The sequence below is a fragment of the Glycine soja genome, chromosome 12 (assembly GCF_004193775.1).
Source record: "Glycine soja cultivar W05 chromosome 12, ASM419377v2, whole genome shotgun sequence".
In the NCBI taxonomy this organism is placed as follows: Eukaryota; Viridiplantae; Streptophyta; class Magnoliopsida; order Fabales; family Fabaceae; genus Glycine; species Glycine soja.
The window spans coordinates 26,000,993-26,017,201 of record NC_041013.1 but is presented as its reverse complement, the minus strand read 5'-3'; the positions used below and the strand labels follow the sequence as shown (position 1 = coordinate 26,017,201).

The 16,209-nt window shown below is 33.4% G+C and overlaps 2 protein-coding genes across 2 annotated transcripts; both read right to left on the bottom strand.

Moving 5' to 3' along the window:
• Positions 1 to 1,462: 1,462 nt before the first annotated feature.
• On the bottom strand, positions 1,463 to 9,446 carry LOC114378893. Its single transcript, XM_028337481.1, has 5 exons — positions 9,347 to 9,446; positions 6,183 to 6,334; positions 5,444 to 5,569; positions 4,950 to 5,029; positions 1,463 to 1,835 (listed from the first exon to the last, which is right to left on the bottom strand). The coding sequence occupies exons 1-5, from the start codon at positions 9,444 to 9,446 to the stop codon at positions 1,463 to 1,465; spliced, it is 831 nt and encodes a 276-aa protein (XP_028193282.1).
• A 4,254-nt stretch (positions 9,447 to 13,700) lies between these two features.
• LOC114379061 (probable bifunctional methylthioribulose-1-phosphate dehydratase/enolase-phosphatase E1) lies at positions 13,701 to 14,539 on the bottom strand. Its single transcript, XM_028337613.1, has 2 exons — positions 14,307 to 14,539; positions 13,701 to 13,973 (listed from the first exon to the last, which is right to left on the bottom strand). Exons 1-2 carry the CDS (start codon positions 14,415 to 14,417, stop codon positions 13,797 to 13,799), a joined length of 288 nt encoding a protein of 95 aa, XP_028193414.1. The 5' UTR covers positions 14,418 to 14,539; the 3' UTR covers positions 13,701 to 13,796.
• Positions 14,540 to 16,209: the final 1,670 nt, after the last annotated feature.

Sequence of the window (16,209 nt, the reverse complement as noted above, 5' to 3'; positions counted from 1 at the left end):
ATTAATTAATTTGGAGGTACTTCTTGTTACCATTTTGAAAGTATTTTCTGAGGTTTGGGGAGTATCTGGAATGACCTTAAGTAAACTACCAATCTTGTTTAGTAATTCACTATGATTGTCACCTACGCCTTCAATTAAGGATTTAGTTTTTATAAGTTCCCTAATTTTTTGTTTAGCCATCTCATATTCAGACCTAGAGGCTTCTATTCTTGATGAAAAAGAATTTCTCCTATTGAAGGTTATTTCTACCTTACTGGAGTTATCTTGCTTAATATGCTCTATGGTTGGAGCGGGTCGGGGAACAGACGGTGTGGCCTTATCCATAACCCATCTTTCGGGAAGAGTTACTTCATCCCATTTTATTTTTCTTGGGAGAGAAACGTTAGCCTTTGTCATATCAGTGATAAGCAAAGTTGTTTCTCCTTTTTGAGGTTTTAACAGGACTCTAGATGCACAAGTATTCATGACCTTGTATTGGATCCTATAAATTAAGGTTGTTGGGATCGATCCTTCTTTCATGTCAAGGCCATGAAAGTGGATGTTTAAGAACAGGGAGTCAAGAATGTTTATGTCCATCAGACTCACTGTTTTGTTTGGATAACAATTAAAATATATTGGACCTTGTCCTAGGCTGGTTTCGACTGTTCCAATTAGGGAGTCTTCAAATTTATTATGCCTAATATCTCTTAGACACATTAAAACTGCTGCATCTATGCCCATGTCAATTAAGGGCTTGATGGCTACTTGTACACAACCGATGTGTAGATATTTATACTTACGGCTATGTTCATAAATTGAATTTTTTGAAAGTAAATGAAATTCTTCCCCTATATCTTGTCCTAGAGGAATATTTTTTTCTACTATTTTGATTATGTAATCAAAGTTGTGTTTGTCCTTAATTGTTTCAGAAACGTATAGTTGATCCTGAGGGATTTCTGGAATGTTCCAGTCATCCATGTTTTGATTGATATCTTCGAATCGGACTTCCTCATTGAAGAGATTGTGTTTGGGGGCGACCTCTTGGGTCTGGTTATCTTGATCACTTAATAAATTGGAATTTCTTGAAGAAGATGAAGAAGAAGAATTTGATCGAAAAGAGATACGGGAAAAATAGCGCAATAGTCTAGACATGATTATAACATTCTCTAATATCTTTGCCTTCATTTGGTTCCATAGAAATATTTCCATAAGGCTATATGTTACAGAACTTCTTGGATCTGAATAAATGAAAAAGTTTTTCTTTTTTTTACGAACAATTTAGTTTGAACACTACTTGAGGACTCCTTATATAGCAAAAAACCTAAGACCGGTAGTTGCCGGTAGTTTTGACCGGGACTATTTGACTGCTTGTTACAAGACAAGTAGTTTTGACCGGGACTTTAATGGCTAGAGGACAGGTTGTATGGTCCAACATTAATTACACATTAATTACAAACAGACGGTTTTGTGACCGAAATTAAATTTAATCTAAACAGATACCAAAACAATCATCTTCGTTTTGGTAAAAGGGGTCTTCTTCTTCTTCTTCAGCAGAACTTGTTTCTTCCTTCTTTGAGGATGAACCTTCTTCTTCCTGCTGTAACATTTGTAGAACTTCCTTTAGATTTTTAGCTAGGACCTCCTTTGATTTCGATCCTGCTAAAAATGCTGCCAGATGAGACTTTTGGTTCAAAAACACAGAAGTTTCTTGATTAGCTGCTTTGAGGAATTCTGGATGGGATTGGAACCAGACTTTTACTTGTTCTGGATCTGCTTTGGATGAGTCAAATTGTGTCCACCATTTTACAAATGTGTGTCTTTGTAGTGATGGATATTGGTTTGTCTTTACAGTCTTGCTGTAAGGATATTGCCATGAGAAGATCCATGACAGTGCAAAGCTTGAAAAGTATTTAAGATCTGCTGGAATTCGTGATTCCTGCGAATTTTATTGTCTCTCAAATTGAGCAAATCCTTGTTGGACTGTTTCTGGGAATATCTCTGGGATTGGTCCAAAGAAGTCCCACCATTGCAAAAACCAATTGCGAAAATTGTAAATTGTATTGGTCTTGAAATATATCAGCCATGAATGCTTGAAGCGGGTATTTTGGTGCCAAAACACCTTAGTCCAAGCATCAACATAATCCCAATAGGTATAACCTACCGGATCAAATGGAACTGAAAATCTCTTTCCTTTGTTCAAGTCCGAACCAAAGTGTCTTGGTTGAAGAACTTTTAGTATTTGGATTGTGGAGTGGGTGTTTAATGTTTGGTCTTTTGGGTCTTTGAAATGTTTGATAAATACTGAATTTGAATCTACCCAAATCAATTCATAAAAAGTCTTGTCTTCAGGATGGTGGTTGGTTTGTAGTGAAATCCTGGTGGGAAAGCCTTGGCCGTCGCCTTGAAGGGATTTTTGTCCCAAAATTCAGGTTCCATGTGCAAAACAGTTACAAATTTATTTTTATTAATATAATTGTTAGTTTGTTTGGTAGGTGGTGTTTGAGCTTTGGCTAAAGGTAGTTTCCCTTTAGGATTGGTAGTTGTTTTGGTCATTGATGCATTTTGGATCATTGTTTGTAAATTTGATTCAGATTCATCATCAGATTCTGAGGCAATGTCTGCCCAAGATTTTTTGATTATTTTTGGAAATTTGGTTAGACCCATGTCTTGAAGGGCCTGAAGGGTTTCAATTGGTCATGCATAGTCGGCCGATGTTTGTTTGGCGGTTGCCGGTTTGGGATATATATATATATATATATATATATATATATATATATATATATATATATATATATATATATATATATATATATATCCATACAAAAATCACATTCCTCTAAAAATCACATTTACTTAATAACAATTCTATAAAAAAATTCATGTTGACCTTAAATTAATTCTACAAATGCTAATCCAAACACACTAACTGTCACCTTATGTTCTAAAGACATAAAATCCAAACAAATGTTGAGAGAAAAAATATTTATTCATTTGTAGTTGTTTACTTCTATAAAAATATAAAGTTCATGAACATAAAAATAAATTAAAATGTAATATATTTAATCTCTAAATCATTTCTTAAGAAAAAAGAAAGTGCAATATATATATATATATATATATATATATATATATATATATCATTTTAGTCAATGAAAGTGTCAGGTGTTGACAGTTTGGTCCCTGAAAGATAAGAAATTTGAATTTAATTCCTGAATGTGCAAAAAATATGCAAATCAGTCATGTCGCTAACATTCATGTTTATGCCTATGTGGCATGTGACATCCTTACATTATAGTCCATGAGTATAGATAAGATGTCACGTCATTAATGATTGTATTAGACTAATATGTCAGTATGTTTATCATAAACTAAATTGTCAGTATTGAATGTTTTATTTTTTATTACAGTATCCTCCCTCCATTTAAAAAGAAGTGTTGACAAATTAGTCCCTGAACATTACAACTTATTGTCATTTTATTCCTTCAAGGATATAACTTACTGACAAATTAATCCACAAAAAGTAAAACACCTAACTCAATTATCTCATACACAACACATTTGCATGAATGCAAACTAAAATTACAACTATCTAACAAGAAGTTCAGTATAGTGCAAAAAACAATTTTAGACATGTGCACTTGGAGGTTGGGATGGAATTTAATGTTAGAATGTTTGTGAATGTTATAAGAGACTACATCATATTTCATGGATAGGATATTAAGTGGAAGAAAAATGATCACATTAAAGATAGAGCAATTCGCAAACTAAAGGGATGTCCGTGAGAGATTGTCACTACTAGAAAATTGACATTTAACCTCAGTTATTTTGGACATTTAACATTAATTTTGAATTGAAGTTGAATCCACTAACATTAAAAGTATCAACATTAGCATCGGTTGTAAAAACCGATGTTGAAATCTACCATACAATATCGATTTTTATTAAAATCGATGTCGTATAATGAGAAATATACAAAAATGTAAAAACTGCAAAAATAACATCGATTTTGGGAGAAATCAATGTTGTAATGCAGCTTACAACATCGGTTTTGGCATAACCGATGTTGTTTTGCACCTTACAACATTGACCAAAATCGATGTTGTTTTGCATTTTTTTTAATATGTTATCTATTTTGTTAATTAATTCAAACCTACAAATTGAAACCAATGCTCCAGGAAGTGTATATATATAATAAAGATGATGTCATTAGACAAATAAAGTTAAAAACATATACCATTGAACAAACAAAGAAGTTAGATACATTTAGTTGATTATTCACACTTCTTCCACTTCCAAGATTTTTGGAAGCTTTTGAGGGACCTTCTCTTTTAGTTTTATGTTGATTTCCAGCCTTCAACTGTGTGAATGATTCAATTGTCCTCCGCAGACCCTCCTGCAAAAAACATTACAATCTCATTATTATGAGAGAAGTACTAGACAAAAAGTAGGATTAATGAATACACTCACTGCAATAGATGTAAGGACCTTGCAATTGGTGCACTGAAATATCATCCATTTAACAATAACATCTCATACTTGAGTTCATGATATATATATATTATTATTAGATAATCTTAACTTGTCACATGACTCATATAGCCAAGAAGTGGCATTGATAATGCCATAATAATGCTCATGTTTGTTTATCTGAATGAAAAAGTATAATTATGTTCCTTATTTATTTTAAATATAAAAGCAAGAAACATAATTACTTATGAATAATTGATTAATAATAGGAAGCCAATATTCTAATTTACATAAAGAAGAAGCCATTATTATGCATAAAATAGATAACAAATAATAGCCACTAGCCGAGAATGAAATTTATTTTTATGAGATTCAAATTGGTATTTCCTATAAATTATTAATTATCAATAAAAAAAAGAAAACTTTCAAATTTTTGCATGAAATTTATGGGTGTTTTGAATCCTTGGTTAATATATAATGGCTAACAGTACGTAAGAACCTACCATTCATATCCAAGACCTTTCACTACCACTAACATGAACTCCCAAAATTTCATAAGCTCCATATTTGTTATGAAATATGCCTACAAAACAAATAATGTTAGCAAGAAAATACCATAGCAATTTCTATGTTTCTTAACTTGCAAATCAATCACTTTTTTTTTTACCCTCCTTTAGTAGGAGAATGCAATAATTCATTCTTAGTCTAACAAACTAGGTCACTAATAAGTCTTTTCTAACATACATTTTTTCATGTTTCCTCTTTTTCCCAAATGAAGAGATCTACCCTTCACCATATTGTCATCATTTAATCAATAATTTACATCTTCCCAAGTATACGCCTGTGTTGAACCAACAACCATTCAACAATGAAGCTGCCATGTCCAAACCTTCAAATATATCATCATCTTCTTCCTTGTATGTATGCATTTAAATTTTCATTTACAAACACAAATAAACAAAAGATACAAAGTAATAACAGAATCTTTCGGTGGTACCTCTCCTGTAGCTTTTTCTGAAATTGGTCCTTTTGAAACTAGAGCTCGATCAACACATATATGGGCATGAACCACATTTTCAACATATGTCAAATCATAAACATTATTTCCATCACCAATAATGAACTGGTCAAGAGAGAAATTTTATAAACATAAATAATAGAAACAAAGAAAGGTTGAAGAAACTTTCTACCAATAAGTAGTTAAATATAAATATTTCTTAGCAACAATTTTTGTACATATCCCTCCCAATGTGATAAAGCAAAATGTTTTTCTTATTAGTCTCAGTCCAACTTCGTGCAACTTGTGGATAGTTTCCCATTCATCAAGATGGTCCTAAGGCTAATAAATACTTCCAGATTACATTTTCATTAGTGTTCAATTAGTTATTTATCAAGACTCCACATATGCACAATAAAATATAACCTTTAGCACAAACTGAACACATCATAGCATCAATCAATAAGCTAATAAAACCCAGTCAAGCTAATGGTTCACTTATATGACATTACACCTAACTGCAAGGCATGAGATTTAGAGCATAAAAGCATATCCAATAGAAATGAAGCTTCCTTTTAGTCATATATTATGCAATACAATGGACAAATTTTATTCCTTCTATAGACCATATTTAGGTTTCTAAATAACTTCCAAGGTATAACAATGATTTCAAACAATGAAGTTACATTTTACATATATAGACACTAAAATCTATATTAATATGAGGAAGAACATGTACCTTAGACTTCCCTTTTCTGGCAGCATCAAATAGGGAAGGCACCAACAGGCTATCACCAGGCCCAAAAATGCTGCTGGGGCATATGCAACATGTTAGAAGCCCATTAGTCCCATTAGATTTAGTAACCAATGCCTCACTCTCGGCTTTCATCACTAAATAATGATCATTAGGCTTAAAAAAACCAAATTCATCTCAGAACTACCCCAATCGATCTAATAACAAGATTGATGGATAAACATATAAACATATAAAGCCCCGATTGTGACACCCTCTACCCCATACATATATGTACTAATAAAAGGAAAAGAAAATCATAATTAATTAAAAAAATAAAATACATTTAAAAAAAATCCTTTCAACAGGGTAAAAGGCTCACATTCACTTTCTTTTACATCATATTCAAACTTGTCCAAATAAATAATAAAGTCATCTCGACTCGAACAAGGTCATCTAAGACTTCTTACAATTAATATAGAAATCTATACCCTAATGTCACATCCTATCAGAGCATTGTGTCCTAACGTCTTTCAGCACAAGGTTCCTTAAAGCAATTCACCTAGTCATCTGCTCCCCCAAACATAAAGTTCAAGATCATCACAGGATCCAAACACAAACAACACACAGGAACTGAGTTATCACATTCCTAACTAATGGAGAGAAACAAGATAACAAGTAGGTATAAATATCATATAAACAAAATAAAACTTACTTAAATATAGCTCACGTCATTTCATCACTTTGTCGCCCAACATCACATCACAACAGAACACATCTAAACACAATATCACCAAGTCAATCAATATCGATCAATACACAAGCGTTATACAACATCTACACTAAGACTCAATCCTATATGCAATGTGGTACCATGTCAGTGAAAAACCTCGTCGGGCGCCTAGGAGTACATGACAAGACAAACCACACACTAGCAAGTCAGGTCACTCTCACTAGGTAAAATCATAGGGAGACCAGTTAGAGTGACGTTGTTTTGCGAGAACGCTCCAACCATATGGGATCAACATAGGCCTAAAGGAGCACTCAAACCGGGTGTATTTATCCCCAAGGCCTACACTCTGAAGAGTCTGTCAGGGCCTCTCCCTCCTGATTCAGGTCCAACCCAGAAAACATTTTTGCACACAGACTTTATCTATGAATTGTACAAAACACACGACTCCTCAATTGTTCTCAAAATAGTTTTAACTCGTCGCTCTTTAAGCATTAACTCGTCACCCTTAAAGGGTCTTAGCATTAACTTGTCTCCTTTAAAAGGGTCTTATAGTCGTGTGATAGTACAATTCATAGTTCACAACTCAATGCACACAACATCTCAATGCACATATATATCTCAATCACATACATACTCAATTTATCACACACACTCGATCTCAATCACAATGGTATAATCTCAATTTAACACATTATCACACCTTCTGAATCATATACACTTTACCTATGAACTACGCAATACACATAACTACTCAATTGTTTTCAAAATCATTTTAACTCGTTGGGTTCCCACGGTGGATCCCACCACAATACTCGTCGCCCTTAAAGGGTCTTACAGTTGTGTGATTGCACAGTTCATAGCTCACAACTCAATACACACATCTCAATACGCATTTATTTCACCATTCATCACAATTTCAATTTATTACATACTCACAATTTGAATCACCATTTCACAATCTCAATATAACAATTTGTACAAAAGGTTTATCACAACTTGGGGAGTATAACCCCTCAAATAATTTCACATAATTATATCAAAATCAATTAATCCAAATTATAGGTATAAAAAAGTGAAAACACCAATAACACTCAATTTTATCAACCAATTCGCGTTAGAACATCAATATTATATTTATAATCGTAAAGGAAAAAATTATAATTCAATAAACATCCCAAAATAAACCTCAACTTAATCCTCTAAGGATCCCTACACATGTTCATTCTAACCCCAAGTGCGATAAACTCATCCCTTACCTCTAAGCGGGCTCACATGTGCATTGTGACAACAATAGCGGTATCTCTAACGGTTTCTTGAGATTCCTCAAGTTTTTCCTCCGATTGCTTTGATAGGGTTCCCAAACGTCAGAAAGAAAAAGGGATTGAGGCCTCCATTTTGTACTACTTCGTGCGATTCTGTTTTCTCTCTCGGTGAATATTATCTCATAAATCCCAACGGTGAAGGTGTGTGAAGGTGAATCTCGAACTACATATCCAACTTTTACGACAATCCAACGGTTAACAAGTCTGGAATCATAATTTTACTGAGACGGTTTTGGGTTTCTACGGAAAAAGAAAAGGCTACAATGCGAAGGGTATTTCTCTCAACTCTGACATTTTTTCATAATTCCCAGCGGTGAGAATGCTCGGAATTGAGTTTCAAACCTGGTGTCTAAATTTCACGACGATCCAACAGTGAATGGTTCCGAGATTGTTGTTTTTCTGAAACAGGTTTTGTGGTATGCGGGAAAGTGAGAGGTTTTTGAGAGGAGGAGAAAAGAAAACGAAATTGAGAGGAAGAGGAGGCGCAAAAGCTATCGTCAGTCTAAAAACTGACCTAACATGTCGCTATTTATACCTAGGATACTTACAACTTATTATTTACTCTATTTATTTATTTTTATTATTTTATAAAAAGGAACTCTATTTTATTTCCTATCAAATGAATAAATCATATATATATATATATATATATATGTTCAAACTATTATTTTATTACAACTATTTTTCTTTATTTATTTAATTATAAAACCTCACCATTCTCTAAAACTTTATTTATTTTACTAAAAAGCCTTTTTTTAATTTATTTACGAAAAATGGAATGTTACACCGGTTCTCACACACTTGTAGATACATACTACTATCATCTATCATTCTTAAGTTCCATGCGAGAAAGAATGAAAGGAAGACCAAGATAACAAGGTAAGAGGTGGCATATATTGAGCCTGGCCAGAGTGTAGGGCCTCGCCAAGAAGCCCTAGCTATTCGATGGGCTCGAGAACAATGTTGGCTTCCAAATCGGCAATGCGAATGTAGTACTCATTGTGATGGATTAGCATTTCCACCAAATGTCAAGCAGCGAAACCACGACCTTCGATCACCATGCACCACTTATCTTCCACTGCCATAGCCAAACTCAAAACACACACAACACTGACCTGATTCTAAGAATCGTAGATTCACCGAAAACCCTCTTCCAAGGATGTAGATCTCGCCGCAAGCCTTCATTGAGCAAATCCCTGACTCCCTTGGCGTCATCGTGGCAGGCCATGAAGAGGAGTTGCCTGGTGGGGTCCAGGTTCTCTGTCATGGTGAGCTCGAGCTAGTCTGGGCCAAGGCTCCGACAAATCAGATCGAGCGAGGACCGGCAACCGATGTTGAAGCGCTGGTTGTTCCACCGCGGATCCAGCGAGGCCTGGCATGTGAACTTCTGTGAGAGGTTCCTTCATAATGACCCAGACAAGAACTGCTGCCAGATGTCGTGCCTTAGCTGCGCCACAATGCTTTTCATGTTGTCGCCCCCGAGGAGAAAGGATTCCGCAAAACAACAACAAAAAACTTGTCACAAATGAAAAGAACAAAGACCGTCCTCCAAAGTTTCCGTGAGCACCATCCAGATCCCTTCCTTCTCCGCCACTAATGGCTCGGCAAGGAGAGTGAGAGTGAGAGGCCGAGAAAAAGAGTGGGAGTTGTAGCACCGTGAGGTGAGTGAGTGTGAGAGACTGAGAACTAAAGTGAGAGAGACAAAGAGTTTGGTGGGCGCCATACCTTCTTTTATAAAAGACCCAACAACATTATTTTTTAAATAAAACTTATGTTATTCATGAGAAACTTAACATTGGTTTTCCAAAAACTGATGTTACTAGTAGAAGCTCAACATCGATTTTTGAAAAATTGATGTTAATGAACTCATGTTAACATTGGTTTTTTCAAAAACTAATGTTAACAAACTCATGTTATTTACGAATATGTCATTGAATTTTTGTTAACATTGATTTTATCAAATACTGATGTTAACGTAGCGATGTTAAAACCATTCTTTCTAGTAGTGTTTTCAGGTGTTCAAATTAATCCGAATCAAGTTGTTTCTAAATCATCAAATCAATCCCGAAAAATCAATTGAATAAAAAATCACAATAATGAAAAACTTTAAAATCATATACTTTTTTGCAGTTGGGTTTGATTTTTGGTTATTATTATAAAAATCGAACCAAATCATATATTATAATTTTATTGATTTTATTAGTGTGTTTTGTATTAGGTAGCTAATATTGTTTTAAATTTTTTACAATTAAAGTATGTGATTTATAGTGTACTTCTTATAAATTTTTAATATTTGATTTTTGTTGTGGTAATTAATAATAAGTATTAGATAATTTATTACATTCTCTTACTTTATAATCAAGATGCATATTATACTTTCATTTGCTAAAAAATGATATAGCAATATTCTTAAAAATAATGTTAAATATCAAGTGATGCACAATTTACTATTATGTTACAAAAAGAGTTGATAACATTATTTTTTTAATAGGACCAAATAGAAGTAACAAATAGTAATTTTCAACAAAAATATGTTAAACAAATTTGAATGAAAAATAATTTTTATTTTAAAAATAATATAGCATAATAATTACGTAAGTTTAGTCAATAGATTTTGCATTATGATAATAGATTAAAAATAATGTTATATTTAAATCGAATTGTACCTTTATTTTGCCTTTGGTCAAATGATTTTTTTTATTTAAAAATCAAACCAAATCATACTTTGGACACCCTTAAGAGAGAGTTATTATGCATGGACCAAAGTTACAAAAAGATTTCAAATTAAAACCTTTGTGGAGGAGCATATTTGTGGTAAGGTCTTAAAAAATAAGCAAGCTATTATGAAATGGGTTGCAAAAATGTTGGCCAGTAAGTTATAAGTTCATCCAAATTTAACTCATGTTGAGGCACATGAACATAGAAAAGAAGAGTATGGTCTACACATAAATGAAAGGAATATCTTTAGGGCTTTGAAATAGGCTAGGTTGATGGAAGCTAGAGTCAAGCTTCCTGTTTGATGGTAGTAAATTCAATTTGCATGCATGCAAGTGTGTTATGTATAAGATTATTTAATTAGATGATTTATATTTTGTGATCAATTTGTCACTAAATTATATTTTTGAAAGACCAAATTGACAATAAGTTATAATGTTCATGAACTAATAAGTCAGTGTTTGGATGTTGTAAAAGAAAGAAAAATAAAACTTTTAATATTGACAATTTGGTCCATAATAAACATACTCACATATTAGTTTAATACAGTCATTAATGAGATAGCATCCTATACACATGGGCCGTCACATAGACAAAAACATTAACATTAATAAAGAAAAGTTAGTATCAGGACTAAATTAACATTTTTTGCATATTCAGTGATTAAATTTGAATTTTTTCATCTTTCAGGAATTAAACTATCAGCGCTTAGACACTTTCAAGAATCAAAATGAGTATTTACCCATTTTTTAATTAATCAATCAACAACTAGCCATATAAATGCAACCTGTATATATGCAAGCATTGATGTCCTTCCCAAGTTACATGAACATGTGTCATATTAAATGTAACTTGAAATCACTCATCATATTTAAACTCCAACTCAATGAAGACATTATTTTTTTCTGTTTATTTGATCATTGGTTAGATTTGTTGTTAAAGTACATACATAGTCGTCTAGTCTTAATGTTCAAATAAAGCTCCGTTTATAATGGTGAATTTAAATGCTAGAAAATTCAATTGAATGTTACAAGAGAATTCAATATGTTGTGACTTAGAAGAACCAACGAGAGTAGGTGAAAAGAGTTAAGCTCTCACAATTTGATGAACCAAATTTAAAATTTTCTTTGAAAGATGTATTCAACCGGTGTATCAAACATGATTGCTTGCAAAAAGAATGATACCGCTGTAGAAACAAAAATGACAAACCCTGAAAAAATTCTAACCTTAAAGACCAATCCATTAATTACGTAAAGAAATCTCATAACTTTGTTAAGTATTACATTAAACATTTTATTCCGCTTAATGTGAGACTTATAATATTATCACATCCTTTCAAAACCGATGTTCATGACAGCTTCACACTATGGATTCTAACCCAATAGTAATTTTTTTCCTTAATATTTATGGTTTTAATCCTCCATCATTATTCCAGTGTATAACACCTTAATTTCGTCTATGGTAACCCCTTTCATAGGTCAACTATCAATAAAAACATCAATTACGACTTAAGCAAAAGAAGAAAAAAATCCAACCTAAACGAGTAGTTCATAAAAACAGGTGAGTCTCGTAACTTAAGTTTCACATAAAGCTTATTCTATTCAGTGAGACTCAACACAATAAAAGTTTAACTAAACTCAAAAGCTTTATGTATGAACAAGTGTGCATTTATACAATGCATACAAATAATTATATTTCTTCAATAAGTGCGACCAACTAACACACGATTGCATATCTATCTCTCTGGTTCAATGTAAGAAACGAAAGAGAAAGCACACCTAATTCAATATTTCTGAAAACGAATACCATAAGGGGGACGAGGCACAGCACCCGCGACCCCTTATTTAAGGTCACTTTGAACCTATGGTCATGGTGCAAGGAAGTCAAGTGGTCCAAAATCTTTGAATTTAAGTAACATACTAACATGTATAAAAATACCAAATTAAATGAAGTGTGATCATTTGAAGAAAAATTGAATGAAATAAACATTACAAACTACAAATTCATAGTGAGTGTTTCTAATAATAATGGCAGACACAAAGGGGCAGTGCAGCTGAAAACAAGAATCCACTCTTATCCCAACATATTGTTAAGTGTCAATAAAGCATAACCATCCAGTGTACTGTATTAAGCTCATAGTCTAACTCACAGCACAGGTTCCCATTCCATACGTATAAATTGCATAATCATGAATACAACTCTATTAGAATCTTACTTGTGAGCAAAGCAACTTAATATCAGATTCAGTTTCAGGAGTATCATATGTCATGGATAGATGCCTCCCAACATTTTGACATGCATATGGGAAGAGAACCTCAGTAACAAATGATATGGGAGTAGTATTTCCTTCAATGTCAAGGACAATGCAACACTGCAATACAAAGGGAGAGAGTGATCTGCTATTGAAATTGAAATTACATGGAAAGACAACTCCATGAATCTCAAAATGTCTAAGAAACTGGCCATTTGCATTACTAGTCAACTGAACATAAAGGATATTGTTTATGGAATTCAATGGAATAATACTACTGACAAGTTTGGAGGTCTAAAGTTTTAAATAGATAGAGAACATCATCTCACTGGAAATGGATCAATTTCACCATTAGCCTTCCTTGTCTTATCGGATGCATTTGACTCCCCAGCAATCATTAGACTCCTAATACTTTGTATTGGACCATGATTTGGAGTAGACCAGTCCAATCCTAATTGGTGAAGTTTGATAGTAGCATCAAAGAGGTAATGATAACACTCAGCCTGGAATAAAACCACCCATTTTACAAGAAGATAATTTATAAACAAACATCCCAAAGACATAAAAAGCTATACATTTCATCAAGAGTATTTTATGTTCTAGAACTTCTGAGCAGAAAGTTCAAATAAACATGATTTTTTTATGTGATTCCATTCCCTTCTTGTGGACAAACAATTTACACAAACCAGAGTTTTAGCACTGATCCACGAGTCTCCCCAAACATATATTCCATGGTTACGTACAAGAACTGCTGTAGTTTTAGTGTAGGCTTCAATCTACAAATTGGAAAAAAGATTAACTAAGGTAGATCACAATAACTAAAAAACAATAGAAAAAAGGGAAAAATAATGCAACATCATATGGACTATGTGACCTTCAGAGGCTTCTAACCTACATGTATATGCGATGCATGAAGCAAACTAATGAAACTATCACACAAATGTAAACAACAAAAGGATTTATGTCTTTTGTGAATCCAGAATCCACTGGGAAAATGGATGTCACAGAAAAACAAAGATAGTTTAAACAGAACCAAATTTATTCAATATTAACGATTGTGCAAATTCATACAATCAGAAAGTTGGAATAATTTTCAGAAGGAAACATACAGCTTTAGCTAGAGCTTCTGTGAGCTCATATTCGTAGGCTGTGTTCTCTATTATGGGGACCACAAGTTCATCATAATAACCATGCCCCTTGATTCCTTTTATCATTTCCATGTGAGTAATCTGCAAGTTGTGAAGACAACCAGAATCAAATCAAAATAACAAGAGAAAAACAAAACTACTGAAACACACAATTCAATAAAATGAACCACAATTACAACTACTTCAAAATTATGTTTTCCATTCTAAGAGCTCTTCCATTTTCCTTGTTACCCCCACCCCTTACTTTACAGGATAAACACACAAGCTCCCTATGTTCCTATACCTAACTATCTCTTCCTAAACCATAACAATTGGATAAATTTATGCATAAGTGGAACATCTAAGGAGGAGAAATACCTTTTTATTTTCCTTTGATCATAGAGGACCTTATTATGAAAAGTCAAGTGACACGGTTTCATGCAAATGACTGAGCTCCTCTGATGTTATTCTCTTCTTATGAGATCAACAATATAAAATGAATCATAATTACATGGCATACAGTTTAATTTGTGAAGCAAACATTTAGTACATTTTTTGTTCAACTAATTTTGGAAGAATAGTCACTTATTTTTGTCAGCTTTCGTAGAGAACTTTTGAAAAAAGAAAAAAGAAAGAAAAGATTGCTACCCACAAGAAAGTTGTGTCCAAACACATGAATGATCAAGTATGATGGTTATACTTACACAACAGGAGGTGGGAAGGAACCATTTAAAATTTCTTTATTTCCATATTCATGATACCTATATTAAAGCTGATGGGCAATGACTACTCCCAAGAAGAAAAAAATCAATGTGCAACACTCACAATTTGCTCTCAGGTATATAATGGCTTGTCCTATCATCCAATTCTGAAGTCTCATAGTCATAAGTTAAAGGGACTATTTGGGTACTCACATTTTTAGGAAATGAGAAAATTAAAATTTCATATAACCCTAATCTGACCTTTTGTTTTCCTTCGAGAGGATTGCGTGGAACCGACAAGCGAAGAAGAAAAAGAAATCTCCAAGTGACGTGACGAGGATGTTGAAATATAAACTTGATTTGGGCCTAAATTAATTATTTGGTTCCTTGGACTTAGTTATTTTGGGCTTAAGTAATTATGGGTCATGTTTCTAGAGAATTCTTGTAGTGTTTGGAGTGTCTAGATATTTCTTATGGTTGTAATATTCTCTAGAATACTCTTTGGATCTCTAGAGTTGAGAACTCTCTAGAATTAGTGTGTCTAGAGTTCTCCTTAGAGTAGTATAAATAGAGATGTAATCCTACACATTTGTATCAAGAAAAAATACAAAGTTCTCTCCTCCATAAAGAATTCTCCTTCCTATCAAGTGTCTATTCAAAGTCTCCAATATTCCTAAACACTTTTCCTAAACATAAAAGCCTTATTTCCAACAAAGTGGTATCAGAGCCTCAAGATCCTCAAAAGATGGCGAATGGAGGTTTTCCTTTCCAAATGCCGATGCTCACAAAGAACAACTATGATAATTGGAGTATCAAGATGAAGGCGCTACTAGGAGCTCAAGATGTGTGGGATATCGTAGAGAATGGCTTCGAGGAGCAAGATGAAGCCTCGCTAAGCCAAGGTGTAAAGGAGACGTTGAAGGAGTCAAGAAAGAGAGACAAGAAAGCTCTCTTTCTCATTTATCAATCGGTGGATGAAGATACATTTGAGAAGAATGGGATAAGCTTCAAACTTGCAACAAAGGAGTTGAGCAGGTAAAAAAGATTCGTCTTCAAACTCTTAGAGGTGACTTTGAGCGTTTGTTTATGGAGGAGTCCGAGTCAATTTCTGATTATTTTTCTCGAGTATTGGCCGTAGTCAATCAACTTAAAAGAAATGGTGAAGATGTTGATGAGGTGAAGGT

What these genes read in the sequence shown, in the direction of transcription:
- LOC114378893 (XM_028337481.1), bottom strand. Translation starts at nt 9,446, where the DNA reads ATGACGCCAAGGGAGTCAGGGATTTGCTCAATGAAGGCTTGCGGCGAG. An exon ending in TCTACGATTCTTAGAATCAG is followed by an intron (nt 6,335 to 9,346) that starts GTCAGTGTTGTG and finishes ATCATTATTTAG; the next exon opens with TGATGAAAGCCGAGAGTGAG. An exon ending in AAAGGTCTTGGATATGAATG is followed by an intron (nt 1,836 to 4,949) that starts GTAGGTTCTTAC and finishes ATATCCTTACAG; the next exon opens with CAAGACTGTAAAGACAAACC.
- LOC114379061 (XM_028337613.1), bottom strand. Translation starts at nt 14,417, where the DNA reads ATGGAAATGATAAAAGGAATCAAGGGGCATGGTTATTATGATGAACTT. An exon ending in CAGAAGCTCTAGCTAAAGCT is followed by an intron (nt 13,974 to 14,306) that starts GTATGTTTCCTT and finishes TCCAATTTGTAG; the next exon opens with ATTGAAGCCTACACTAAAAC.